This window comes from Sphaerodactylus townsendi, linkage group LG11 (genome assembly GCF_021028975.2).
Source record: "Sphaerodactylus townsendi isolate TG3544 linkage group LG11, MPM_Stown_v2.3, whole genome shotgun sequence".
Lineage (NCBI taxonomy): Eukaryota > Metazoa > Chordata > Lepidosauria > Squamata > Sphaerodactylidae > Sphaerodactylus > Sphaerodactylus townsendi.
This window is the reverse complement of record NC_059435.1, coordinates 4194875-4221706: the sequence shown is the minus strand read 5'-3', so window position 1 is coordinate 4221706 and position 26832 is coordinate 4194875. Positions and strand designations below refer to the sequence as shown.

The window sequence follows — 26832 nt, the reverse complement described above, 5'->3', positions numbered from 1 at the left end:
TCCCAATTGTTGAAGAGACATGTATCTCACCCACAAAGTTACAAACGAACGAGTCAGAATATTGTCGAAGGCTTTCATGGCCGGAAACACTGGGGTGTTGTGTGGTTTTCAAGCTGTGTGGCCGTGTTCCAGTAGCATTTTCTCCTGACGTTTCGCCTGCATCTTCTCTGAAGATGCCAGCCACCGATGCAGGCAAAACGTCAGGAGAAAATGCTACTACAACTAGACCATAAAGCCCAGAAACCACACAACACCCCAGAAAGAGACAGATATTGAATTCTTACATCTTCTCTTGCTGGTGTTCTTGACTACTTGAAGCTGCCTTCTATTGAATCAGACCCTAGATCCATCAGAGCCAGTAGTGTCTGCTCAGACTGGCAGTCGCTCTCCAGGGTCTGAGGATGAGGCCTGTCACATCACCTACTGCCAGATCTTTTTATTAGCTGGAGATTCCAGAGACTGAACCAAGGACATTCCGCATGGCAAGCAGAAGCTATACCTTCTGGGAAGGGAAGGGATGCAGCTGCCCAGGAGGCCTTGGACCCAGAGGAATACCTGGGGTAAATGGCGCCCGGAGACAAATTGTCTCCAGGAGCCCCCCAGGCTCTGCCCCCCCACCCCCAGGCTCTGCCCCACCCCACCCCACCCCAGCTCTGCCCCCCACTGCCCTCGACCCCACCCATGTCACCATGGACATGGGCAAGGTCTAGGGTGCCCACCTCCCCCCCAAGACTCCCTGCCGGCTGGGCTCCTGGAGGCGGGGGGGTGGGGCTTGGGGAGCAGGAAGGGGTGGGACTTCCTGCTTCCCAAGTCCCAGCCCCCGCCTCAGTGCTTATAAAAGAAGATCTCCGAGGCTGGGACTGCAGTCTCTTCTGGCCTGCCCGGAGGGGAAGGAAGGGAGTCCAGGGCAGGGCAGGGGGGAAGGAAGGGAGGGAGGAGATCAGACAGTAGAGTTGGAAAAAGAACCCGGCCTAGTCATAATCAGCCTACAGGCAAGTGAAGAGGCTGACCTTTGGTAAAGTTAGCAAAACCAATGCTAAGTCATTCCAAAACAATGCCAACAGGTTGGAGAAATAATGTTTCACAACTTGGGCAACACAAGAAGACATGCTTTGTAAACTGATGCAGAAATTCTTTCCAAATAGAGATTCAAAGGGCTGGGCTATGTTCAACAAAATATAAACACACCAAAATAGCAAAACACCTTGTGCAGCACAGAGGGCCCGTTGTAGGCAGCCATGATGAGCCATAAAACAATGCATTTTTAAAAAACCAGTTGTGAAATGCACGATTATTAAGACCAACCAAAATATTACACGTTATCTTTCGCATTCCCCATCACTCTTCGCTAGGTCAGATGAGCTTCACCCGATGTCTTCAGCCTACTCATGGTTTTGCAATATTTTGGCTGGCCTCATTGTGATACAAAATGATGTAAACTTCACACATTAGCAGGACGTGGACATGAGAATCTTGTGTCAATTCTATACTGTTTCAAAAGACCTTGGAAATCGCAGCCCAATGAAACACCAAGAACACCAGCTTTACATGTCTTTCCCCCAACACCTTGTCAAAACAACAGTGCTAAGGGTTTCCTTGGAAAGTCAGAAAGGTATGGATGGCATGCATTCTAGGAATAATAAAGAAAAAATAAATATCTTTGTTAATGGACCAATTCAACTGTGACATTTAAAGGCCTTAACTGAGAGAAGGTGGGTGGCCACCCAGGGCGTGGCCTTCTCAGCGGTGGCATCAAAACTCTAGAACTCTCTTGTCAGGGAGATTGATCTGACCCCTTCAGTTGCCATCTTCCATCAGCAAATTGACTTTCTGATCAATGTTTTAATGCTTATTTTTATAGTTCTGTGTGCATTTTAGCTGTTTTAAGGATTTGGGGGCTTTGGTTAGCTTTAAAATGGGGTTTAATTATGGATGTTTTAATTTGTCGATGGCCTTGATGGCCTTTGTAAGGGTGAAAAGGTGGGAGATAAATATTGCAAAATAAAATAAATAAAATAATTAACTTCTACAACTTTCTGACTTTCTAATTTCAGTCTCAACACACGATTTTTCATACTAGAATGTCACAATTCCCACACACTTTCTAAGTTACCCATGGGTCAACATATACACTTACCCAGAATCCTCCTGAAAACCTTCCAATTCATCCTTGTGCTCTGCCAAGGTAGATTCTAAATCCAAGTAGGCACCATTGTGAGACAGCTGCAACGCACAGTCATCCAGCTGAAAGAGGAAGAATACAGAACGTTCCAATTATCTGAAGTTAAGAAAGGCCACTCTGCCACCACTCAGATTGTCACAGTGTTTGCTCTCAGATCAAACCTCGCAAACATTAGTGATGAAAACTGCTGAGCAAAATTGCCCCAAAGCAAGTGGGTGAAAGATCACCTGTTTCCCCAAGATAACAAACTTAAACTTTAGTTTGGAGAGGAGACGTCTGAGGGGGGATATGATTGAAGTCTATAAAATTATGGATGGGGTAGAAAATGTTGACAGAGAGAAATTTTTCTCTCTTTCTCACAATACTAGAACCAGGGGGCATCCATTGAAAATGCTGGGGAGAAGAATTAGGACTAATAAAAGGAAACACTTCTTCTTGCAACGTGTGATTGGTGTTTGGAATATGCTGCCACAGGAGGTGGTGATGGCCACTAACCTGGATAGCTTTAAAAAGGGCTTGGACAGATTTATGGAGGAGAAGTCGATCTACGGCTACCAATCTTGATCCTCCTTGATCTCAGATTGCAAATGCCTTAGCAGACCAGGTGCTCAGGAGCAGCAGCAGCAGAAGGCCATTGCTTTCACATCCTGCAGGTGAGCTCCCAAAGGCACATGGTGGGCCACTGCGAGAAACAGAGTGCTGGACTAGATGGACTCTGGTCTGATCCAGCAGGCTAGTTCTTATGTTCTTATGTTCTTAAAACACAAGGGTGGATTCTGCTCACCATTCTGTGGAAAAACTTCACACAGCTCTTTCCCCAAAAATGAGTTCAGCCCATCATATTTCTCTCGACCCAGATTTTTCAAAGAACATAAACTAACAATCTTTTCCCCACAACCCAGGTTGAAGACGATTCCTGCCTGAGTGAATCCCAGCAGAGGGAAATGCTTTATTTCTTTCGCCTCAACCTGCCATACTGTGGGCTACAGGAGATTCCACAGGGAAGTTTCCTCTGCTTGCAGCTCATCCATTTGCTGTTTCGCTGTCAAAGGTAGACGAATAAAGTTCATTTAGCCCAGCAATCCTGTGCATGTGTTCTTTTTTCCTTTTTTTTTTGAGGGGGCTGTCTATGAAACTACAGCAACACAAATATGTGCATGCTATGGCTTCTGTAGTCATAACTTTGCAGACATTCCCCTCAAAACAAAACAAAAAAGGGAAAACAATGCATGCACAGGATCACTAAGCTAAACAAACTTTATTACTGGTGTTTCAAATATGCTGCCACAGGACATGGTGATGGCCACTATCCTGGATAGCTTTAAAAGGGCCTTGGACAGATTTATGAAGTCGATCTATGGCTACCAATCTTGATCTGAGATTGCAAATGCCTTAGTAGACCAGGTGCTCGGGAGTAGCAGCAGCAGAAGGCCATTGCTTTCACATCCTGCATGTGAACTCCCAAAGGCATCTGGTGACCACTGCGAGTAACTGTCAGAATCCCAAAAAATGAAACAAACTCATGTATAAGAACAGTAGTTTATTGAGTATTGAGGATCTTCTCTGGTCATGCCAGAACTGAGGTTTGCCCACGCTAAACCCAGTAGTTAAAGTAGCTTGCACCCCCCCATCCTGGGAAAGCGCGCCCAAAAGGAACTGTGAAAGAGATAACAGTAGAGATGGCCAGGCACTGACCTTGAGCAGCACCTGGTACAGTATAACATCATTCAGCAGACAGTTGAAAGTCAGTTAGAAATGCAATTAACCCATTCCACACACACCCAGCATACAGAAAGCAGCAATAGCAAAATCCCCATAATAACAGGCCTCCTGACAGTAACAGAGTGCTGGACTAGATGGACTCTGGTCTGATCCAGCAGGCTCTTTCTTATGTTCTTACTCTAATTTTGACAGCAAAATAGCAAACAGATGAGCTGCAAGAAGAAGAAACCTCCGTGGGGAATCTCCAAGGAGACTCTCCTGCAGCATACAGAATGGCAGGCACCACTGTGAAATTGACAAGCTCCAGATTCTCCCTTTAAGGTGGATTTAAAAGGAGAATCTGGGCTCCCTGTTTTTGGGTGGGTTCCAGCATCACAGCGGCTGCCCATGGGGGGGGGCACAAAACTCAGATTTTGTATCCGGCTCCATTTTCCCTAGCTACGCCTTTGCCCGGAGGGGAGGGCAGAAGGGATGCCAGGGGCGGGGCTTGGGGAGGCATGGCCATGCCCCCAGTGGTGGGTGGGGGCGTGGCCCTGCCCCCGAACCTTCCCATAATAAATCTATACCTACGTCCCTGCACATGCCACTCCCAAACTGATCTGTGAGCCATTACCACCCACAGTGTAAATCTGGGGCTCACCAGCCAGGTAAGCTCCCCTCCCCTCCCCGCAGGCCATGCCCTAACCAAGCCACATTTATGTTATAACCAGCTCTCGTAATAAATGAGTTTGACAGCTCTGCTCTATGTCAGACTCTCGAACGTGGAAATAACAGAGACCGTAGGAACGTCCAAAAGCAGTTTATTCCAGGTGATACAAAGAGTAACAATGTAAAGCAGGATCTGAGCTAGAGAGCTCAGATCCAGGACCTATATCCTTTAATCTCCCCTGTTTCGCCCCACACCAAATGTCCACTACAGTTTCTACTACAATGACACTACAAAACTTCAAAGGACCTGGGAACCTTTCACACCTCTTTGAAGATGGGCTGGCGCCTGGAGATTGCCACGAAAGGAAGAGGGAAACAGGGAAACATTTGCAAATCACACACAGCAAGACATCAAGGTACTGACAGGTATGGTCCTGACACTCTAGACCAGTGGTGGTGAACCAATTGGCCATGCTGGAAGGGGCTGATGGGAATTGTAGTCCATAACATCTGGAGTGCCAAAGGTTCTCCACCACGGCTCTAGACCCTTACCCAGCAAGGTTCTAGGCTGCAGTACTACAGGTCATCCAGGAGGCACACGTTCCTTTCACACTAATAAAAACCACCAACGAAAGACAGAATATATAAAACAGAACTGATATTGGTGGATTCCGCACAACACAAATATAACTTCTCTCGGACATTATAAATAATGTTTTGGGGAAGAATTTCACACAGGTCTCTTCCCCAAAAGGACTTCAGCCCATTATAATCCTCTGAACCCGGGTTTTTCAAAAACTGCTAAACTAGTGATGTTTTTGCAAACTCCCAGGTTGAAGGTGCTCCCGCCCAAACATGACAGGAAGGAGATGCTTCATGCTTCCTGTCTGCCAGCCAGTTCCCCCTCCCCCTCCCCCTTCCACCCTTTGACTTTTGTTTCTGCCACTGTCTGCCCTGTCAGGAAGATTCTGCCTGCTCGCCATTGTACAGATCCCACAAGCACTTTTTCTCCTCATGGGAACAAGTATGACCGCCATTTCACTCACAGGTCTAAATCAACACATTCATTATTGCCTGGCCACTGCATTGCCTGGTCCTCTCTCTATTTTTTTTAATTGTGTGTTCCACATGTGCAGCTACGCAGGTGCAGCCAATCGGATTGCGGGAAATTTGGTGTAGCTGCAGGGGTTCATTTCTGTATGCCTTCGCAACTACACTCCAAGAGCCCAAGCTTAGATGGATATACACAAGGGCTCATTGTAATTCCTTCCCTTGTTCTGTACTCCAAGGGAGGTTTCTTAAAATAGACTCACAAGAGCGGAAATGCCCCCACTGTACTATAGTGGTGCAATCCATGGAACATATAATGCTTAACTGCCCCAAATACGAAGAAGCTGGGACCAGGCTTTTGACTCTTCTTCCTGCTCAGTTTAAGGAATACTCTGTTGCTGGGAAGGTGGCATTCCTACTAAACAACTCTTCTTCTGTGATTTTAAATTCTGTAGCTAGGTTCCTTTTAGGAACTTTGGAATAAAAGGAAAAAAAACTATGCATGCTTTGTAAAAAAAATTAAAAAGATGTGTTTTATGTGTAGGCGTGAAAACAACCCATATTGTCTCCATGGGCTCCAATAGCTTCCTGAAAGCGTAAAAGGCACACGTGCGAATGGAAAAAGGGGGAAAGGGTTCGTTTATAACCTGTGCAACTCGTTATAAATATGCTCTGCAGAATCCACCACTGATAAAACAGTTTTCAAGCTAGAAGTAGACAAGAAGGAGAAGGAGAAGGAGAAGGAGAAGGAGAAGGAGAAGGAGGAGAAGGAGAAGCAGAAGAAGCAGAAGCAGAAGCAGAAGAAGAAGAAGAAGAAGAAGAAGAAGAAGAAGAAGAAGAAGCAGAAGCAGAAGCAGAAGCAGAAGCAGAAGAAGAAGCAGAAGAAGAAGAAGAAGAAGAGGAGGAGGAGGAGGAGGAGGAGGAGGAGGAGGAGGAGGAGGAGGAGGAGTTTTGGATTTATATCCCCCCTTTCTCTCCTGCAGGAGACAACTAAAAAAGATGACTCTGCATGGTAGTCAATATAATCCACGTAGCATTATAAAAGGCAGTTGGGATACTCCATATAAGCATTCAGCAAATGAAATGAGATGATTTCACCTATGCTACTGTGGAGATAGACCAGAATACCCACAATCCCTGGCTTAGGATCCCAGGGTTAACAAACCAAAGAATGAGCCTGCCAGAACCCTGCTCGTTTCCGTTTGGGAAAACTGAGCATCCGCTATAACCAAATCTGAACAGAGAGGGCCTAGTGGCTTATTTAAGTCCCTCCTGTTCTGTTGTGGAGATGTGATTACCTGAACAGAAAAAAAAACCCACACCCACTCACTGAAACCGTCCTGGGTGGTAATTAGTGGCCCATCCATCAAAGAAAAACCACGGGTTTGGATCACGAATGGTCCAACCGGCACAGATGGAACCGTCCCCATTCCATTTATCATCCAAAAGTGGCATATCTGGATATAATACATTTAAAGTAGTCAAATTCCAAGGAACCCCCTACTGTTATAGGATATGGTGCTCAAAGAGATCTAGAACAAACAGTCTCACGGGGCAAAAATGGTTGTGTGACTTTCTTTTTAAAGCATTCCAATTAAATGCGCTAGAATCTTGGGTTGCTCAGGCACGACCCAGCACACAGTTCGTTATGCTTAAATCTCACGGATTTCAAGGCCCCCAAACCTGTGAAACTATGTGCTGTATTATAGCACACAGCGGACTGGGGTTTTTTTACCTTTGCCTTTTAAGTAACAGGTGTGGAGGATGAAAGCAACCTTAGGGGAGGTAGTAAAGAAATTCCCAATTAATTTCTCTTTTTTCCCCACTTTGTAACGGTTTCGGAGAACTCCTTTCTCCTTGTTACGGAAAGTTTTGCTTCTCCGGCCAGCAGAGAGGGAGATTCACCAGCCTGGTTTGAATCAATTTGCAAAAAGCCGCATGCATTTTTCAGCTGGCCCGTTTCCAAAAGAGGGGAGGGATCCCCCTGGCCCCCCACCCCTCACTGCTAGGCAACCTGGACCCTTCCAGCTCCCAGAGTCCGCAGCTCCCTTTCACAGGCAGTGCTCAAAGGGAGCTGCAGGAACAAAGGCGGCGCTGAGCTGGCTCCTCACCAGCTACCTGAAGAGAATGAAATCCTTTCCGCGCCTCTTTTCGACAGTGACAATAGACATTCCTGCCTGGCTTTGAATAAGACGAACTCATTAGCCTGGGCTTTGTTCTGGCGCGTCAGCTTTTGCCGTCTTCGGACTGGCCCACAGTGGACACTTTACAAAGGGAAGCGAGGGGGGAGGGGGCCACTGGCCTCCAACACATGGTAGCCACATGTCCTTTAGTAGCATGAAGCCTTCAGGCCTTTCGCCCTCCTGCCCCACCTCACGTCACAAAGCCAAATGGACATGTAAATCAAAGGGAAAGGAACATGTGTTGCCACGCCGACAGAAACTTTGGGGCATGGGGGGGGGGGTTGTTTTTCCCTCAAAGCACTTCGGTGGGTTCCCAGGCTGCGCCCTAAGTGGTCTCTCCTCATCCTGTTTTAAATTCCACGCACAAGCAGCATCAAGTTGCTTTGGCAGAAAAGAGAACTTTATCTGGCAACAACCTCTTTTTATTTGTGTTTTTTTTTAGCATTCCAGACTATTACAAAGCGGCCTTCCTCCTGCTTCCTTTCCTCTCCCCGGTTCACTGGGAAAACAAAATACATTATTATGCTCTATATTATTGCATTTCTCCTCTTGTTGGATGGTTCCATCATCCAGTTGGAGGCATGAATGTTGTGTCAATCAAGCAATGGAGACGGCGGGATAGCGCATCTCCATTCATGCGCCCAAGGCAAAGTTCGAATTATCTCCGGTGTCTCAACAGCCACGCCCTGCGTGATTCCGAAGTTCATCTAAATCAGGAGAAGGCAGCCTTTTGTCACGTCAAAACCTCTGCAGCATCCATCTATCACAGTGGTGGCGAACCTTTGGCACTCCAGATGTTATGGACTACAATTCCCAACAGCCCTGCCAGCATGGCCAATTGACCATGCTGGCAGGGGCTGATGGGAATTGTAGTCCATAACATCTGGAGTGCCAAAGGTTTGCCACCACGGATCTATTAAAATGATGCTGCACCAGCGGATGAGGGGAGGCTCACAGGATGGTGGGTTGTAGCAGCCTTGAGCCAAGATGGAAGGTGGGGTACAGGCCATTGACTGCCCTCTCAAATCCCTAACTCTGCATGACAAACAAAATGGTCTGCTGAGGTCTGGAAATCTGCCAGTATCACAATTGATCCCCAGACTGCAATGATCAGTTCTTTTGGAGAAAATGGCTGTTTTAGAGAATGGGTGGAAGTGAGGTAAATAAAGCATCTCCTGACTGGGGTGCTGTGTGGTTTGCGGGCTGTATGGCCGTGTTCTAGCAGCATTCTCTCCTGATGTTCTCTTCTCGCCTGCATCTGTGGCTGGCATCTTCAGAGGATCTGATCACGGCCATACAGTCCAGAAACCACACAGCACCCCGGTGATTCCGGCCATGAAAGCCTTCGACAACACACTGAACATCTCCTGAGTGCCTGTGCAGGAGCACCTCCAACCCAGGATTCTGCAAAAGGATCACTGGTTTAGTGATTTTTTGAAAATCCAGGGTTCTGGGGAACAAAATGGGCCAAACTCATTTTGGGAACAGGCCTTCTCCGAAATCCCTCCCCTCAACGGTTTATATTAACATCCCACACCTGGGCCCCTTCCGCACACGCAAAATAATGCATTTTCAAACCACTTTCACAACTGTTTGCAAGTGGGTTTTGCTATTCCGCACAGCTTTAAAGAGCACTGAAAGCAGTTTGAAAGTGCATTATTCTGCATGTGCGGAATGAGCCCTCGTACATTTGGCCTGTGCAGAATCCACTCGTGTCTACTCTAATTCTTAACTCCACATGATGCTGAGGAATATAGCACTGGTGAAGGAATCGGCCTCAGAAATAACGTTTCCTGCTTTTAAGCACCAGCAATCAGCCCTCTGATGGTACATTTCAGCACAGGTTCATGAGACCCCTCTTGTTCCACAACTGGATTCTAACTTCCTCCCTTTTGTTTCGGCACTTTAAAGTCCAGGATAAAAGAATTACTGACGGTATCAGGTGGATTCAAACATGGGCCTACAGATTCTTCTTGTTATCTACGCTCTTGTGTGGTCACTTAGAAGACCCATTTGTATGCTAACATGGCTCTGCTCCTTTCTCAAGCCACTTCCTTGCATTCGTTTACCCTTTAATGGGTTCAACAGGTAGTAACTTTAATGGGTTCAACAGATAGTAACTTCAAAGTAACTTCCATGGCAGCAGACGTCAAGCACACAAACACAGGTTTTGGAAGCATGACCCCCGCAGCCTCCATTCACATGGACACAGTCACTGGAGAAAGTGCACTTCATGTGAAAAACAAACATTTGCCAAGCGATATGTAAATCTCTACCTGTGATGCCTCTAGGCCAGCCCAATCTCATCTGATCACAGAAGCTAAGCAGGGTCAGCTCTGGTTAGCATTTGGATGGGAGACCGGGAAGGAAGCTCAAGGTCCACGACACAGAGGCAGGCAAAGGCAAACTACTTTTGTTCATTGTATTGTCGAAGGCTTTCACGGCCGGAATCACTGGGGTGCTGTGTGGTTTCCGGGCTGTATGGCAGTGTTCTAGCAGCATTCTCTCCTGACGTTTCGCCTGTATCTGTGGCTGGCATCTTCAGAGGATCTGTGGCTGGCATCTTCAGATGATCCTCTGAAGATGCCAGCCAGAGATGCAGGCGAAACGTCAGGAGAGAACGCTGCTAGAACATGGCCATACAGCCCGGAAACCACACAGCACCCAAATACTTTTGTTCATGTCTTGTCTTGAAAACCCTACAGTCATTATGGATTGTTTGCGACTTGACACATTTTCCACCACAATGTATAACTTAAGCACTTAGATCCAATAGTAAAAAGTCAAACAGGTGTTCATTAGCCTGAGGGTTCCAGTCCTGGCAATAGTTCTGACTGGAACAAAACCCAGACGTGTTCCTGCCAGAGGGATATATGGGGACAAATGTCCCCGGGTGCAGGGGGGGGGGTGGAAAATCACGGAAAAATCAGGTCTTGCCCCAGGCTCCATGAGGGAGGGGCAGAAAACTCTGGTCTTGCCCCAGGTGCCATTTTCTGCCAGTAAGCCTCTGACAAAACCAAATGTAATATCCTAAGCAATCCTAAATCTTTGCGTCAGAAGGCACCTGACATGAGAGGACAGTGCCACCGTTAGCAGATCCAACCCACTTTTTTTTTTGTTTGAAGGAACAAGCCAGAACAACCAACACAAATTTGTAAACCAAAATTCATCTCAGCTGCTCAATGGAAAGACAGTGCTCCTCTCTTCCCAAACCCACAACCTGTAGGTAAATGATCCTGTCTGGATACCAGTTATGGCCAATCCCAGACAGGTTGAAATTTCTCTTCCTTCTTTTCTGTGGGTTACAAGGGGGATCATCATTTGAAAACACAGGTTGAGAGTAAGGAACAACAATCCATTCTCAAGCTGGGGGGGGAGGCGGCGTAGTGGAAGGACACTCCTTGTTCCCATAGGTTATGTCTGTCTCCCACTATAATCCAGGGGTCCCCAAATTTTTTGAATCTAAGGGCACCTTTAAGACTCTGAGTCTAGGGTTCCAAGTCCTTCTGGCCATCAGCAGGGATTGTGGGGCAGAAGGGGGAAAGGTTGCCAGATCCAGGTCAGAAAACTCCTGGTGATTTTGGGGTTGAGCCCATGGAGAACATGGTGCCTCAGTGGGGCATAATGCCATCGGGTCTATTCTCAAAAGCACCCAGGTTCTCCAAGGAACTGATCTCTGCAGTCTGAAGATGAACTGCCATTCCAGAGGATCTCCAGACCCCATCAGAAGGCATCCCTACTTCTGACACATGGGTATGAGCACAACCACAAAATGGCTACTGTGAGAAGTGGAGCCAATCACATACAAAGAGGAAGTCCAACTGTGGAGGAGAAAACAAGTCAATTTTATCAATGTACCAAGGTGAGTCAAAGGGAGAATGAAGCCAATCCCTTTCAGATGGTTTTTAAAAGGTTGTTGAAGTGTTGTAAGTTGCCATGAAATATTTTGGGTAGCAGTGACTAAAAAGTCTAATAAATATGTTTTTAAATTTTTTTAAAAAAAAACATTATAGTAGCAGCTATTGCTGAAATGTTCTCAGTGGCGTGGGAGGTTAAGAGCTCGTGTATCTAATCTGGAGGAACAGGGTTTGATTCCCAGCTCTGCCGCCTGAGCTGTGGAGGCTTATCTGGGGAATTCAGATTAGCCTCTGCCCTCCCACACACGCCAGCTGGGTGACCTTGGGCGAGTCACAGCTTCTCAGAGCTCTCTCAGCCCCACCCACCTCACAGGGTGTTTGTTGTGAGGGGGGGAAGGGCAAGGAGATTGTAAGCCCCTTTGAGTCTCCTGCAAGAGGAGAAAGGGGGATATAAATCCAAACTCCTCCTCCACCTCCTCCCTTCCTCCTCCTCCTCTTCCTCCTCCTCCTCCTCCTCCTCCTCCTCCTCTTCTTCTTCTTCTTCTTCTTCTTCTTCTTCTTCTTCTTCTTCTTCTTCTTCTTCTTCTTCTTCTTCTTCTTCTTCTTCTTCTTCTTCTTCTTCTTCTTCTTCTTCTTCTTCTTCTTCTTCTTCTTCTTCATGGGTCATGAGAAGCCCAACTGGGCATTTGCCTACCTTCCCTGCCCCCCAACTTGGTGGCACCCAGGAGAAGTGTTGGCAGGTGTCATGGCGTTCCCTGCATCTAACTCTGGATTTTTACCCCTGTCACAGCCTCCACATTCTCATCCTTAACAATCTTTAGGCTTCATATGCAGATGGAACCCAGCCATCTAACAAGAATGCATGCTTACCAAGTTCGCTGATCTCACTGGGGGAAATAAAGTTGTCTCTTAGGGGTTAACAGCGGATGCGTTAAGATTTAGCCTTGAATTAAGAAAATATATGACTGACTAAAACCGGAACTGTGGTTACAACTATCCAAAGTTAATTTACCTCACCACCTCTTAGATGTTCAGCACAATTGTAGAGAAAGACCTAAAACCAGAGTTCCTTCAGCTTCTAACTCCAAACTTAGAATGTTTTTAAAAGTTGCATTTGCGAAAGGAGTATTGACCTTCTGAAGCACCAACATTTTTGCGGAGCCGCTTAACTCCCCATCTTTCATATCTATGCAAGAAACTTAAACAAAAGACTGCGTAGCTCATTCTAAATTGAGCTCTCTCACACACTTTACTCCTTATGTTAAATTTTACTATACACTAGAGACTTGCTCCAAAAGTTTATATCTGTAAGGGTACTTGAATAGTTACCAAATTAATGCCTTGCTGCTAAAACTTTTATGGCTGGCTTCCAACCTTAGAGCACATTACAGATTAAGGTGATCAAATACTGATTCATGAATAATATCAGATCCCAACAGTAATTTAGGGGGCCAAAACACCATAAAAACATATTCACGGCCTTGTGAAGATAAAAATGTACATTTCTGCACCACTGAAGCACCGCTGTGCAATGCTCAAAACACTGCCAAGGGGAGCCTATTAGGAAGACTATATTCGGCAACGTAAAATGTTTGTTTTTGATCATGAATGCCTCTGCTTGGCTTGGATGCTGTTACAATATTGTGCAAACCTGAAGTCCTGTAGGTTGCAAACCTTCCACACAGGCAGGGCCAAGGAGGGACGTTCTGACGGTACCTTTGCACGTGTTCTGGAGGTACAACGAGATGGCATGGGAACAACCACGGCCCGAGACCTGAATTCGCGCTGAGCTAGAAAATGCTCTGAGTGGTCTCAATCAACTCTCTACAAATCTATGGCCGTTTCTGCACGGCCTGTTTATGGCGCCCTGGGAACGGTAAAAATGCAGACCTGGCGTTGCTCCCCCTCCCCCAGGGCAGCGTCAGGCCGCCCTGAAAAACAACCCTTTAAAGGGTTGTTTTTCCCGCAACAGCGTAGCCCTTCTGCGCGGTGCTTAACAGCACCGCCGGGAACAGTTGTTTCTTTCCGTCCCAATAATCTTTCAGCAATGCGAACCGTTATCAGTTTTCGCTGGCCGTTGAAAAGCCCGCCCACGCTGTCCTCCTCGACCCCCTGGAGGTCGGAGGGCAGCGTGGGCGGGGCTTCGGACGCCGTAGCAGGCCGAAGACGGACAAGGGGGTGAGGTGGACGGAGAAAGGGGAAGCAGGCGGCTGATGTGGAGCCGGGGCCAGCCGCCTGGGGCGTGCCTTCTCCGGAGGCCGCATGCAGGCTTGCGTGCGAACGGCCTCCGCCTCCACGCCGGCAGAATTCTTGCCGGCGTGGAGGCGCCTGGGGGGCCGTGCAGAAATGGCCTATCAGTGACCCTCATTCCACACGGTGGCTCTCTGATGGCTTTGAGGGAGGGGTCCAAAATTGGTGCAGCAAATAAATAATATCAGTAATTTGAAGAAGAACCATTAATAGGGGGTAATAAGTACAAGCAGTCCCAAAGCAGACTGCTGATGCGGAGCTCCAAAAAAGAACCTTCCCTCCAGCATAAGGAAGCCAGAACTTATCCTGGCCCACCAAAGCAGCCTTGAAGCCCAATCTCAGCACCACCAGGATCATCTTTGGCTCTTGATCAGAATACGTGGATATAATCAATGATTTAGAACACCTCAGTTAACCCTTAGGTTCCATAAATAGTAACTTGTGAACACTCCTCCAAATGTTGGTCATAACTGGGCCAAATGCTTAAAATTCAGTTTGGGATATCTTGAGATCTTCTTGAAAAGTTGGACTTTAAAAAAGTGTATCACAATACCTCAATGAATAGAAAAAGAGTTTTAAATTTTGCTCAGTCCTTGTTAAAAAGTGAGAAATATCTGGGTCCATTCCTTTTTTCCCCCACTCTGTGCACACATTTGTTTCCTCCTGTGGAAATGTCATTTTATAGTTTATACTGACACACTGGCGTAATGCCCATTGGGCAAGGTGGGCGGCTGCCCAGGGCATCACCTTGTGGGGGGCATCAAAATGCTGGGTTCCTTTTTGGGTATTTTAGTGGTTTTCCATTTTTGGCCTGCAGTGGGCGCAGTTTTTAGGCTAGTGGCACCACAATTTTAGCGTATCTTCGGGAGACTGTCCTATAATGTTGGTTCCTAGGCTGCTTGAGAGGTTTGAAATTCAGGGAGTTCAGTTATGGACTCCTTTCAGTTGGTGTCTCCCTCATTTCATTAGCTTCCAATGGGAGCTAATAGGAGATGGGGGCTGATTGTTTTGAGGGTCCATAATCTTTGGCCAATCCTGAAACTGTGTCCTAGAACCAAATCCATACCCCAAACTTGGGACATTAAGCAGTCTCCTGATGCATTCTGAGTTTTGAGACTGTGCTCTTCAGAAATGTTTCAGCCTGCAATCCCCCCATTGATTAATGGTAATGGTCTCAATGTAGAACAAGTAAGTTGGGCAGTTTTCTAGGATAGCCTTGGGGTGCATTTTGATATCAGCACCAAAATTTCAGGATATCATCTGGAGACTGTCCTGATGGCACCCCCAAGGTTTGGTGCAGTTTGGTTCAGGGGGTCCAAAGTTATGGACCCTCAAAGGGTAGCCCCCATCTCCTTAGCAAAGAAAGGGGGATGGGGCACCCCCTTTGAGGGTCCATAACTTTGGATTCCCTAAACCAAACTGCACAAAACTTTGGGTGGTACAGTTTCCAGATGATACCCTAAAATTTTGGTGCTGATACATCCAAAAATGCGCCCCCTGCAGGAACATCCCAGAAATTTGCCCAAGAATCTCTGTTCTGCATTGAGTTTTCTGTATTGCTGTCCATGGGGGTTGCAGGCTGGGGGGGGGACATTTCTGAAGGCACAGTCTCAAAGCTTAAACCTTATCAGGAGACTGCCCTGATGATACCCCCCAGGTTTGGTGCAGTTTGGTTCAGAGGGGCCAAAGTTATGGACCCTCAAAGCTATAGCCCCCATCTCCTATTAGCTCCCATTGGAAATAATGGGGGATGGGGCACCCCCTTTGGGAGTCCATAACTTTGGACTCCTTGAACCAAACCTCACCAAACTTGGAGAGTAGCGTAAGGATAGTCTCCTGATGATGTGCTGAATTTGTGGTGCTGATATGTCTAAAAATGCATCCCCTGCAGGCACCAATGTCCTGGAGCAAAAAAAATTGGTCGTGGTGGAGTGGCCGCCTCATGGGGGGGCATCCAACTCCCCAGGTTTTGGCTCCAGGGCTACAGCTTTGCTCCAGGGCTGCCTCCTGTGCCATGCCCCTGTAACTGACACAGCTGCTAAGAAAAAACTTATAGCCATGTTCTTATGTCTCCTCTCCCTCTCTGACTGCCAGAGTTCAAACTATTCTAAAGAGAAGCAAGTCTCTCTCTCTCTCTCTCTCTCTCTCTCTCTCTCTCTCTCTCTCTCTCTCTCTCTCAATTCAAAATGACAAACGGAATGACTACTGGGCTGCCCTCAAAGGAAAAGAAAAAAGGAAAGAACTTTTGAAATTCTCCTCAGGTTTCCTCCTGTGGTACCAGAAAGACATACTATTAGGAAGCCTGTAGGCATCAAGAACATCCCTAGGAGACCTCCAATTCTTTCTTTCCAATAGAATGAATTAGTTTAACTCGTTTATTTGAGGATGTTTTTCATTTTTTAAAATAATGTTTATTAGATTTTCCATATCATACACAAACGAAAGAATGATAGCATTTTTTAAAAAAAAAGACATTTGAAAGGTTTACTTGATACTTTCCCCTACTTGGGAAATGTCTTAATATATTGTCTCTACCTACATCAATCAAACTTGGACTTCAACCAATCGTTATCACAAATCTCAAAAATCAAATCGAATATCAAATACTAGCCTATTTTTTTATACTAATTTAACTCATAGCGTTGTTATTCATATAATGGTTTTATAATTAGAAGGAAAAACACATAGAATGAACATTATCAGAACACAGTGGAAAGAAGCAAAAACAGAAACAAAGAGAGGAAGAAATTATTCTACATATTTGTGCTTTTTATTGATTTATCTTAAATGCTTATAATTAGCATTAGGTATTATTAGAGGAAGCACCTTAGCATGATCTAAGTCTTTTCTTACTGACAGTGTCCAGAGATATGCTGTGGGGAATTCTGAATCGTCAGAATGGGGATTGTTCAAAGGGATTCCACAGGTCTTGGTGTTTCCACGAACACTTTGTGATCATTACTGAGAAGCATCAGGCAGGCGCCTTCCTCCATCTTGGCCAGCCCAGCCCAGCCCAGGGGGAGAAGGGTGACACCAACCCTACTTGGCCTGGGAAAGGCTCTTACAGCAGCCAGTTGGGTAGGCAGACAAGCTACCTCTTCCTCCCTCCATGCTTCTGAGGGGGAAGAACCAGGCCGGGGGGGAGGGGGAGGGCCTTCTTCAGGGCCATTCCTCTGCCCAGTTTGCCACTGCCTAGGATCCACCATCCGTAGCCTCGAGCCAAGTATCATCAGTTCAACATTCCTGTCTAAGCTACTAGAAGCAGCTCTGCGGGCAGGTCTCTGCCAATTGCAGCCAAATTGGTGAGGTCAAATCTACCCAATAAAACCCACGGACAAAAACAAAATGAAGCCAGATGCCACGAAACAAAATAAAACCAAAGCAACGTATCTAACCCTATCCCCTCCCAAACACCTTCCTAAAAAGTTGTTCTTCACAAAGGTCCCTGAAAGTCATGGTTTACCGTTGCCAACCTCCAGGTGGCTAGAGGTCTCCTGGGGTAACAGCTGCTTTCCGAGCAACAGAGATCAGTTCACCTTGAAAAAATGGCCACTTTGGAAGGTGGACTCAATGGCATGGTCCCTTACTGAAGTCCCTCCCCTCCACAAACCCCGCCCTCCTCAGGCCCCACCCCCCCAATCTCCAGGTATTTCAAAATCCAGAGCTAGCAACCCTACCAACAGTGGGAGGATGCCATTCAAGAGGATGTTTGTACAATATTTTTAAATATTTTATTAAATTTGCTATCCTGCCCTTTTCCAGCCAGAGGCCAGGTCCAGAGCAGCTTACACACAAACACTATCAGTCATTATCACATTTAATACAACCAACAATCATAAGAATTATAAAATCACAATCATACGGATGATAATCTATATATATATAAAAAGCTCTGTTAACAGTGACTTTGTTAACAGTTGTCAGGCCATGCCTGTCAGTGTTTAGATGTCTTGCTGTGTAGAGATTGCAAATGTTTCCTGTAAATGCTTTCCGGTTTCCCCCTCCCCTCCCTGGCAATCTCCTGCGAGAAGGTGCGAACGTTCCCAGGTCTCTTGAAGCTCTGTAGTGCAAATGTCATGCTCTCTCTTTGAAGACCATTTGGTGGGAATCAAATGGGGGGGGGGGAATTGAAGGATATAATAGCGGGATCTAAGCAGAAAGCTTAGATCCAACTTTCTCTGTTACTCTTCGTGTTGTAGAAATAAACTGCTTTGGGACTTTCCTACGGTCTCTGTTATTTCCACGTTCGAGAGCCTGACAACAGTGACCCTAACGCCGAAACGGCTGGACGGATCATCCCCAAATTTTCACATGACGTCCCTCCCTGTTGCAGGCAGGTAATCAGACCTTCAAATCGCCGAAAGTCCATACTTGAGCCAGGTAAAATGTCTTTTTCCTGGCGCACCAGGCCATGAAGCTGGCTGTCTTTAACTGTCACCCTTAGAATGTTCGTGCAGCATGTCTGTGGACTGAGCGGTTGGTTTGCCCTTTCAATGTTTGCGCAGATGGCCAGAGATGAGCAGTGAAAACAGTAAATAGGTAATACTGTTAGGTAATACAAGTGGAAGTGAAACACATACACACTTTGCCGTGTGAGAAGTCAGGTGGGGTTCTCCCCCCTCACACGCAGGTAACTTTCACTCTCTGTACCTCACCCACTGCTACCACACAACACACATCCAGCTCATCCTCACACACCTCACTCTGCCCTCCCTCACATCCAACCACCACTTACCCACTTCCTCACCCATATTCACCACAGCTCTCTTTTACTAAACGCAAGCTGGAGTTTGCCTTTTTCTTCTACGAAAATCCACGGGGTGGGGGCAAACCAACACTACTGGCCTCCTCGCTTCTTTTGCATCGTGGCCCTTTAAGAACCCAGAGAGCTAGCCTCGATCTGAGCGCCTCACCCCCCCTGCCTCTGCTGCCTGACTGGGATAGCCTCCTTGCCCCAGTTCTGCCTTACCCAAGCCAGGACTGTGCGTGTCAACCAGCCTCATGGATAGCGTGGATCTCGCGACTCTGACAGTTCTGTTGTGTGAATGGAAAGGCCATTCACCTTTATACTAAAAAAACAAGATACTACCATATAACAATGTGAATTGAAAAGGGAAAGAGGGATTCCATTTGACCACCCCAAAAGGCTATACTGGGGATCATTGGACCTGCATGGACATCTGTGTGGGTTGCGGACTGTGATGAGAAGGACAACTGCCACAGCAACGCGTGGCCGGGCCTCACTAGTAAATATTAAAACAGTAATGTCAAAATATGTCAGTGATGGCAACAAACAACTAAATTTTCATTAGGGTACCCATCACGAGTCCCAATATAACCAAAAACATTTTTACCACCCCCTCCCCATGAAATTTTTAAATTTTCTAACTGTTGAGGGGAGGAAGGAAGCACGCAAGCTGGAAAAGGGACTATGAATGCTTCAACCAAAGGAGCCGCAGCAGAGAGTGCCTGAGACAGATGCAAGCCAATAACATAACTGTGGTGCCCCAGGGCTTGCGACTCCAACTCCGTCACCTTGCCCCACCCGGTAGGAGACAAATGCAGGTTCTAATAGCTGTGTGAGCTCCAGGTATTGACTTTCTGTCAAAAGGAAAGCACAAGGCTAAAACAAATTACTAAATCACAAGCTTGTGACTTATTGTTCATTCATTTCATACACCATTTTACCGATGCTCTCGCCAGGAGAAAAATAAGAATAATGGCTGTGTGATGTTGAAACTCCATCTGTGGTTTTCCTAGAGAGCAACACAATATGCTGCGATCCCCATAATATGGTAATTCATTAAGCCAATCAATCCGGTATCCAGCTACGATGTGATAATTAACAGAGCAGAAACTTCAACTAATGCAGACAAGCATTGCTGCAAGGAAATCAGCTCCAGTTTTCTAAATCTTTGAAGGCTAATCCCACATTTATCACAGCGGTGCATGGAACTTTCTTCCAAGTCAGCGTGCCTTCGAGTCCATTGCGGAGCTGCCACAGGGTGGGGGGAGCACCATGCCTGGGTGTGCGCCGTTGGGGTCATTGGGGGGTGGAAAATCACCCCTGACACCCCTCCCCCCTCACCAGGCCTGGCAGAAGCCACTGCCAGACCGGTCTCATAGGGCCAGGCCTAGTTGAGGCCACTGCGGGGCACCTCTGCCTAGCCCCATACCTCCAGCCAGGTCCCGCGGCCCAGAGCAGACTGGCGGGGCCAGGTTGTGGGGCTGGGCAGTTGCCCAGCCGGGCTGCTTTTTCAGCTGGCTGAACTAAGTAAGTGGGGGGCAGGGCGGGGGCGGGTTACCACCAGTGGTGGGATTCAGCAGGTTCACACCACTTTGGCAGAACTGGTTGTTTAAAATGGTGCTTGTAAACAACCAGTTGTTAAATTATTTGAATCCCACCACTGGTCGTCACCACCACCACCACCCCGCACTGCCCCCCAATTACCTTAGTTAAGCCGGTGGCCCAGATGGGCTACTTTTTCAGCCGGCTGAACTGCTCATTGCAGCTGGCACAATGGGGGGGCACAATGGGGGGGCCGCAGGGGGTGGGGGCCAGGCACCATTTTTCCACAGCACCATTCCACCCACCCACACACCACTGCTTCAAGTTGAATATAAACCAGCAAGACATCTTTCACCTTATATTACTACTACCCACCTACTCCTGAACCTATACAGGCTCCCCCTACCAGACCTCCATGTCTGTTTTCCATTTTTCCAAGTAAATCCAAGATGATGACAAGATAGAAATGTGGCCTTCCATCTTCTGCAGATCATTTTAAGTTATTTGAAGTTGTTCCTATCTGATGTTATGGCTATTTTATGTTGTTTTTATTGTTCTGGGAAGAAGTTTTAACCAAAGTTCCTATTTACATTATTTTATTTTATTTCAGATATCTTATCTAAATCTCCTTCTTGTGCCATTTTATATGGAGGCTTTGTTTTCATACTTTTGGAAGCTACATGGTTTTACCTCAAATTCGTATTAATTATATTACAACAACCGTTATTTGGCATTTAAAAATAGGTTCTAGAGCGTTGCCAGACATTTTTTAAATACAAATCAAGAGTACATTCAAAGCGCAGACAGGAAGACTATATAGCAGTATACATTACTTAGAAAGTTCGGTCACTTGTAAAAGAAATTTTGCTACTTTTTCCAAGAGCATGGCATCTGTGTTGTTTAACAGTAGCTCCACAACAGAACAGTCAGAGTCACTTTCAGATTTGTCTAGGGCCAGCCTGGGAGAGAAATTCCTGATGCCCACATATCTCGGACAGTCAAGAATAATGTGAGCAAGAGTCTCCACTTGATTTTTACAGTGTGGACAACCCCGATCCTGAAGAGGTATGGATAAGTAGCGACCCTTTGTAATGGCCGATGGGAAGGTATTGGATCTGGCTCTTGTGATAATCCATCTCTGTTGGGGTTATTAATTATATTTGGAAAGTTTTGTTTTCTATTATTTGATTTGAACCTCCCTTTTATGCTTTTTATATCAGATCTCCAAAGGCAAGAGTGCCTGCTCCACACTTGAGAGACCCCTCAAGATCAGGGGATCTTTTTTTTGGGGGGGGGGGTCGCTAAACTTTGAAAAAGTAAAACACACCCAAGGAACGGAGGGCATCTGACGGCTCCAGAGTCCAGCCGAATATGAGACCCCACTTTGCTCCCCAAGTCCCCAGCCCTTCGGGGATGGGGCGGTATAAAAGTTTAAACAATAAATAAATAAATAAATAAATATAAGGAGTGGGTCAGTGGGGACTGGAAATTATCCTAGCCAGCCAACATTTGTGAGCTGTATATAAACCTTAGTATTAAACTTCTCTATTTAAACGAATCACAACTGTACAATTTACCGTGGCTCTTCCTGGAACCAGAGAGTTGGCACATTCTGCTGCTATAAAAAGCATGGATCTTACTGAATAATCTTCTGTCCTTGGACGCATGAAACCACCTTGTTTTGAATCAGGCCATGGGTCCATCAAGGTCAGTAGGGTCCCCTCAGATTGGCAGCAGCGCTCCAGATTTCCAGCCTTTTATAACAGCATGGTACAGTGGTTAAGAGCAGAAGACTCCACTGTGGTGAAACAGGTTCGATTCCCCACTCCTCCACATGAAGCCTGCTGGGTGACCCTGGGTTAGTCACAGTTCTCTCAGAGCTCCCTTGGCCCCACCTGCCTCACAAGGTGCCTGAGAAGGGGCAATTGCAAGGCTCTGGGAGATGCTGATGATTCAACCTGGGGCCTTCTGCATGCCAAATAAATGCTCCGCCACTAAAAAGCCCATTACAGATAGTTTGGGTGCTGTGTGGTTTCCGGGCTGTATGGCCGTATTCTAGCAGCATTCTCTCCTGACGTTTCGCCTGCATCTGTGGCTGGCATCTTCAGAGGATCTGATCCTCTGCCACAGATGCAAGCGATGCCAGCCACAGATGCAGGCGAAATGTCAGGAGAGAATGCTGCTAGAATACGGCCATACAGCCCGGAAACCACACAGGACCCCAGTGATTCCGGCCGTGAAAGCCTTCGACAATCCATTACAGATAGTCGAGATCTCTCAGCACAGCAGAAATCCCACCAGTGCCAAAACGAAACCTCCGCAAAAACCAACTGGTTCAATTACAAATACAGGCTCAAATTCTGCTTACAATAATTTATTTCTATTTATTTAAAATTATGTCTCATGCTGCCTTTCCATTTGATCCGGGTCTCTAAGGAAGCCCACATGAAAACATTAAAATGTTTATACAATTAAAACATCATGTAAAATTATAGTGTAATTCAATAAAACCACATAAGCTCACCATGCCCAAAGGGCCAATAACAGTTATTGGGGGTGTACCAAACAAAACAGAAAAGTCTTCACCCACTGGCAAAAGAAGAAGAATCTGGATTTATATCCCCCCTTTCTCTCCTGTAAGGAGACTCAAAGGGGCTGACAATCTCCTTTCCCTTCCCCACTCACAACAACACCCTGTGAGGTAGGTGGGGCTGAGAGAGCCCCGAAGAACTGTGAGTAGCCCAAGGCCACCCAGCTGGTGTGTGTTGGAGTGCACAAGCTAATCTAGTTCACCAGATAAGCCTCCACAGCTCAAGTGGAAGAGCGGGGAATCAAACCCGGTTCCTCCAAATTAGAGTGCACTTGCTCTTAACCACTACATCATGCTGGCTCGACACTGCTAGAGGAAGACAAATGAATTTCCCCAGGGAAGAACTTTCAAAGTTTTGGTATCACTGCCAAGAAGGTCTCTTTTCTCAGGTAGCCACCCTTGTAGACTCAGATGACAGCGGCAATTGAAGCAGGGGCACCAAAGATGGCCACAGAGAACAGATAGGTTCATATGAGTTGGTGGGATTCAAATAATTTAACAACCGGTTCTGGTGGTGGGATTCAACTAATTTAACAACTGGTTGTTTACAAGCACCGGTTCTACCTGCTGAATCCCACCACTTGATGGAGGCCGCAGGGGGCTTTAAAGATCAATACTAGCACCCTGAATTGAACCTAGAAGCAAATTGAAAGCCATGTAGATGGAACAAGACTTGTTCCAACAATCCACTACAGTCAATACACTGGCTGAAGTATTTTGGACCAAATGTGCAGGCACTAGAGAGTCTGAAAGGGTACCTAGTGATCCAAGGCAAGAAGAAGACGGGGGGGGGGGGGGGTTGTGCCTATGTAACCCCCATGCTCAGAATGTGTTGACCCAGAAAGGGGTGGAGACTCAAAGCAGCAGAAGGCTGCAGAGCTCATGTGGTTTGGAGGAGACAAGGCTACCAGACTCGGACCTTGATTTGTATAAGCCCTTAACACCTTGTTAAGGTAACTGCAATGTTGTTGGGAACTAGTGGGAAGGTAGTTGTTTATTTTTGCTATGTTGTAAATGTTGGAGTTTATTGTTTCAGGGTTTATTTTGTGGTTGTAATGGGTGAGAGTTCTCCTGGAAACCTTCATCATGTTGAATCCTGTTCATCAAGTCCTTGGAGTCTTCAGGAGCCAACCCACTTGCAAAGAAGAATTGGACTTGGCAATATCAGTAGACTGTAAATATAAGGACTTGAAAATGCAACCTGAACCGGACCTTGAAGTGTGACGTTAAATGTTGATGTTTGATGTTATTTGTTAAGTAAGTAAACTATTTTGTTTTTAAAATTTGTTGTTGCAAACTCATTCCAAGTTCTGCCCCACAGAACCCACAGATAGAGGTTACACCTACAGCACCTGTGTATAGGGGGGATTTAAGCTGGCTGCCATGCATTATTTATTTTAATAGGTATTTATACTGACCCTTCTCTTTTGGGCTCAGGTCAGTTTCCAACCACAGACAGTTAATATAAATAAGATCAAATATAAATAATCCATACAATAAAAACCATGAAATCAACAATTAAAAATGGTTTTTAAAAAGTCTAGGCAAATCCTAGTGGCAACACAGCTGGTGAACAGTACGGATCAGAGGGACCAAGGATCACAGAGCTTAAAGGTGATCTGTGGGGTGGTTCGAGCAGGAAGGAGGGAGGGGAACCCATATGGTAAACCATTGCTGCTTGGTAGAGCAACTCTGCATTAAATCCTGCAGGGTCCGGGTCTCATTAGACACAGCATTCCACCCGGTCAGCATCCTAGCCCTGGTTGAGGGAAGCTGGACTTTCCTTGGGCTGGAGACCACAAGTAAACTCTTCCTTGACAAGTGAAGAGTTCCTTGGAGGGTGTAACGGGAGGAGGAAGACAAGGATCTGCCCCCGGTCTCTTCCTCGGAAGATACTCCCTGTGATTCCTCATTGCCCCTCCAAAGACAACCTTCATCAGCACCAGGGCTGCCTCTTGAGCCAGCAGGGTTCTCAAGCCGGTGGAGGAGGGGCGCTCTACGGACCCGCCCACTTCTCAACCTGCCACAATCTCCCCCAGGACCTTAGGAGCAGACAACCAGAAGGGCTAGGCCCAGTGCAGGAGCGGGCGCCCAGAGGCCTGAACCCTCCCCTCTGTTCAAAAAGCACTAGCAGAAGCCCAGATCTAGGTCCTGCTTCTCCTTATGAGTAGAGGAGCTGACTTACGAGGCGCGCCTACTGATGGATCCAGCACAGCCTTAAAGAAACAAGCCTGCAGAAGGGTGGTGACCGGTGTGGTCAACTTGCCTGTCACCATGCTGAGGAGCCTAGGGCAGTGGTGGCGAACCTTTGGCACTCCAGATGTTATGAACTACAATTCCCATCAGCCCCTGCCAGGAATAGGCCCTGCCTATCCCCTCCCTTTCTTTTGGCCTTAGATCGGGCGCCGTTTTAAACAACTCCTGTTTTATAAAAACTTTGGTTGTTTTAATTCTAGCTTTCTGCTGTTTGAAATTGCTGCATCGGTTTTTTTAAAGGGATTTCAATGTTTTATATGTTAAGCTTGATTTGTTGTCTCGGGTAGAACAGGTTCTTCCAAGATCAGTGAGCCACTCCTCGAAATTTCTTCGGGATGAGGCGGCCTATAAGTTCAATAAATAAATAAAATAAATATGGCCAATTGGCCATGCTGGCAGGGGCTGATGGGAATTGTAGTCCATAACATCTGGAGTGCCAAAGGTTCGCCACCACGGGCCTAGGGGCTGCTCCCACACATGTGGCCAACCCTGATAACCTCAAGGCTGAGCCCTGAGACTTTTCCTCTGGACCACACGACCTGTCCTTCGCACTGTGGACTGTGACGCGATGGCCTGACAGCTTTATCCTGTCTGCCAAGTTCTGTTGCTGTGGAAGTCCATCTCCATTCATTTGCCTCCAGCCTGGTAAGCCAGACACCGGAGCCGCCTTTGTCTCTGGAGTCTTTGTTGGATTGACGCTCTGTGGCCAAGGATTCCAGCATCCCTTGTGGTCTCCAACAGGACCGAGTCGTTAGGTTCAACGGTTCGTAAAATGCTAAACTACATCTTGCCTAAACCACTCCAAATGGAATGGAGGCTACATTGCGAATTCACTTCTTTAGGTGAGAGCCAGCGTGGTATAGGGGGTAAGAGCAGGTGGATTCTAATCTGGAGAACCGGGTTTGATTCCCCACTCCTCCACTCGAGTGGCAGAGGCTTATCTGGTGAACCAGATGTGTTTCCGCACTCCTACATTCCTGCTGGGTGACCTTGGGCTAGTCACAGTTCTTCAGAACTCTCTCAGCTCCACTTACCTCACAAGGTGTCTGTTACGGGGAGAGGAAGGGAAAGGAGCTTGTAAGCCACCTTGAGTCTCCTTACAGGAGAGAAAGGTGGGGTATAAATCCAAAACTCTTCTCTCTTCTCTTTCTAGGTGACAGGAATGGTTTCATAGTGAGTTGGAAGCAACTTGATGACATCACACCATTGCTGACGACAATCCTAGAAAAATCAGGCAACCCCCTCCCCCCTGTGCATAATTTTATAAACTTCTACCACCTCCCTCCCCCCAACCCCTTTTCTAAACAGAAAAGCCCCAGACTCTTCAGGGCAGGTGCCCCAACCCCCTAACCACCTTGGCTGCCCTCTTTCCAAGCCTATGGCTAGTCACTATACAGGATCTGCATTTGCTGTTTTGCTGTAGATGTTTTTGCTGTACTGGAGGATTCTATTGTACTTGGTCATTAGCAGTAAATAAAGATTACTTCCTGCACGGGGTTGGTGAGCTTCTTTGGGCTCGGCCTATTTTGTTGCACAGCAACAAGGCCATGCCATGCCCAGAATATTTGTACAGTCATCTTGTCCCCTGCACGTTGTAGTCAGAGCAACCAGGCATTCCCCACAACAGCTGATAAATGACTCCAAGCAAATCACGACAACAGTTTGCAACAACGCTGGCGAATATAAAGGAGAGCAGAGAACTGACGGTACCCTGACCTGCCTTTCTCAAGAAAAAAAATCCTATTGGCACCTTTTCATTCTAATTTGCCCGCTCCAAATATGTCCAAAAACTGCTTCTGCCAAAG

At 46.7% G+C, this 26832-nt stretch overlaps 1 protein-coding gene across 1 annotated transcript in view; it reads right to left on the bottom strand.

Moving 5' to 3' along the window:
- Positions 1-26832, bottom strand: part of FHOD3 (formin homology 2 domain containing 3) — a 372798-nt gene that overhangs the window by 321120 nt on the left and 24846 nt on the right. The window contains 1 exon segment of the mRNA XM_048511340.1: positions 2138-2244. Coding sequence (XP_048367297.1) covers positions 2138-2244 — 107 coding nt within the window.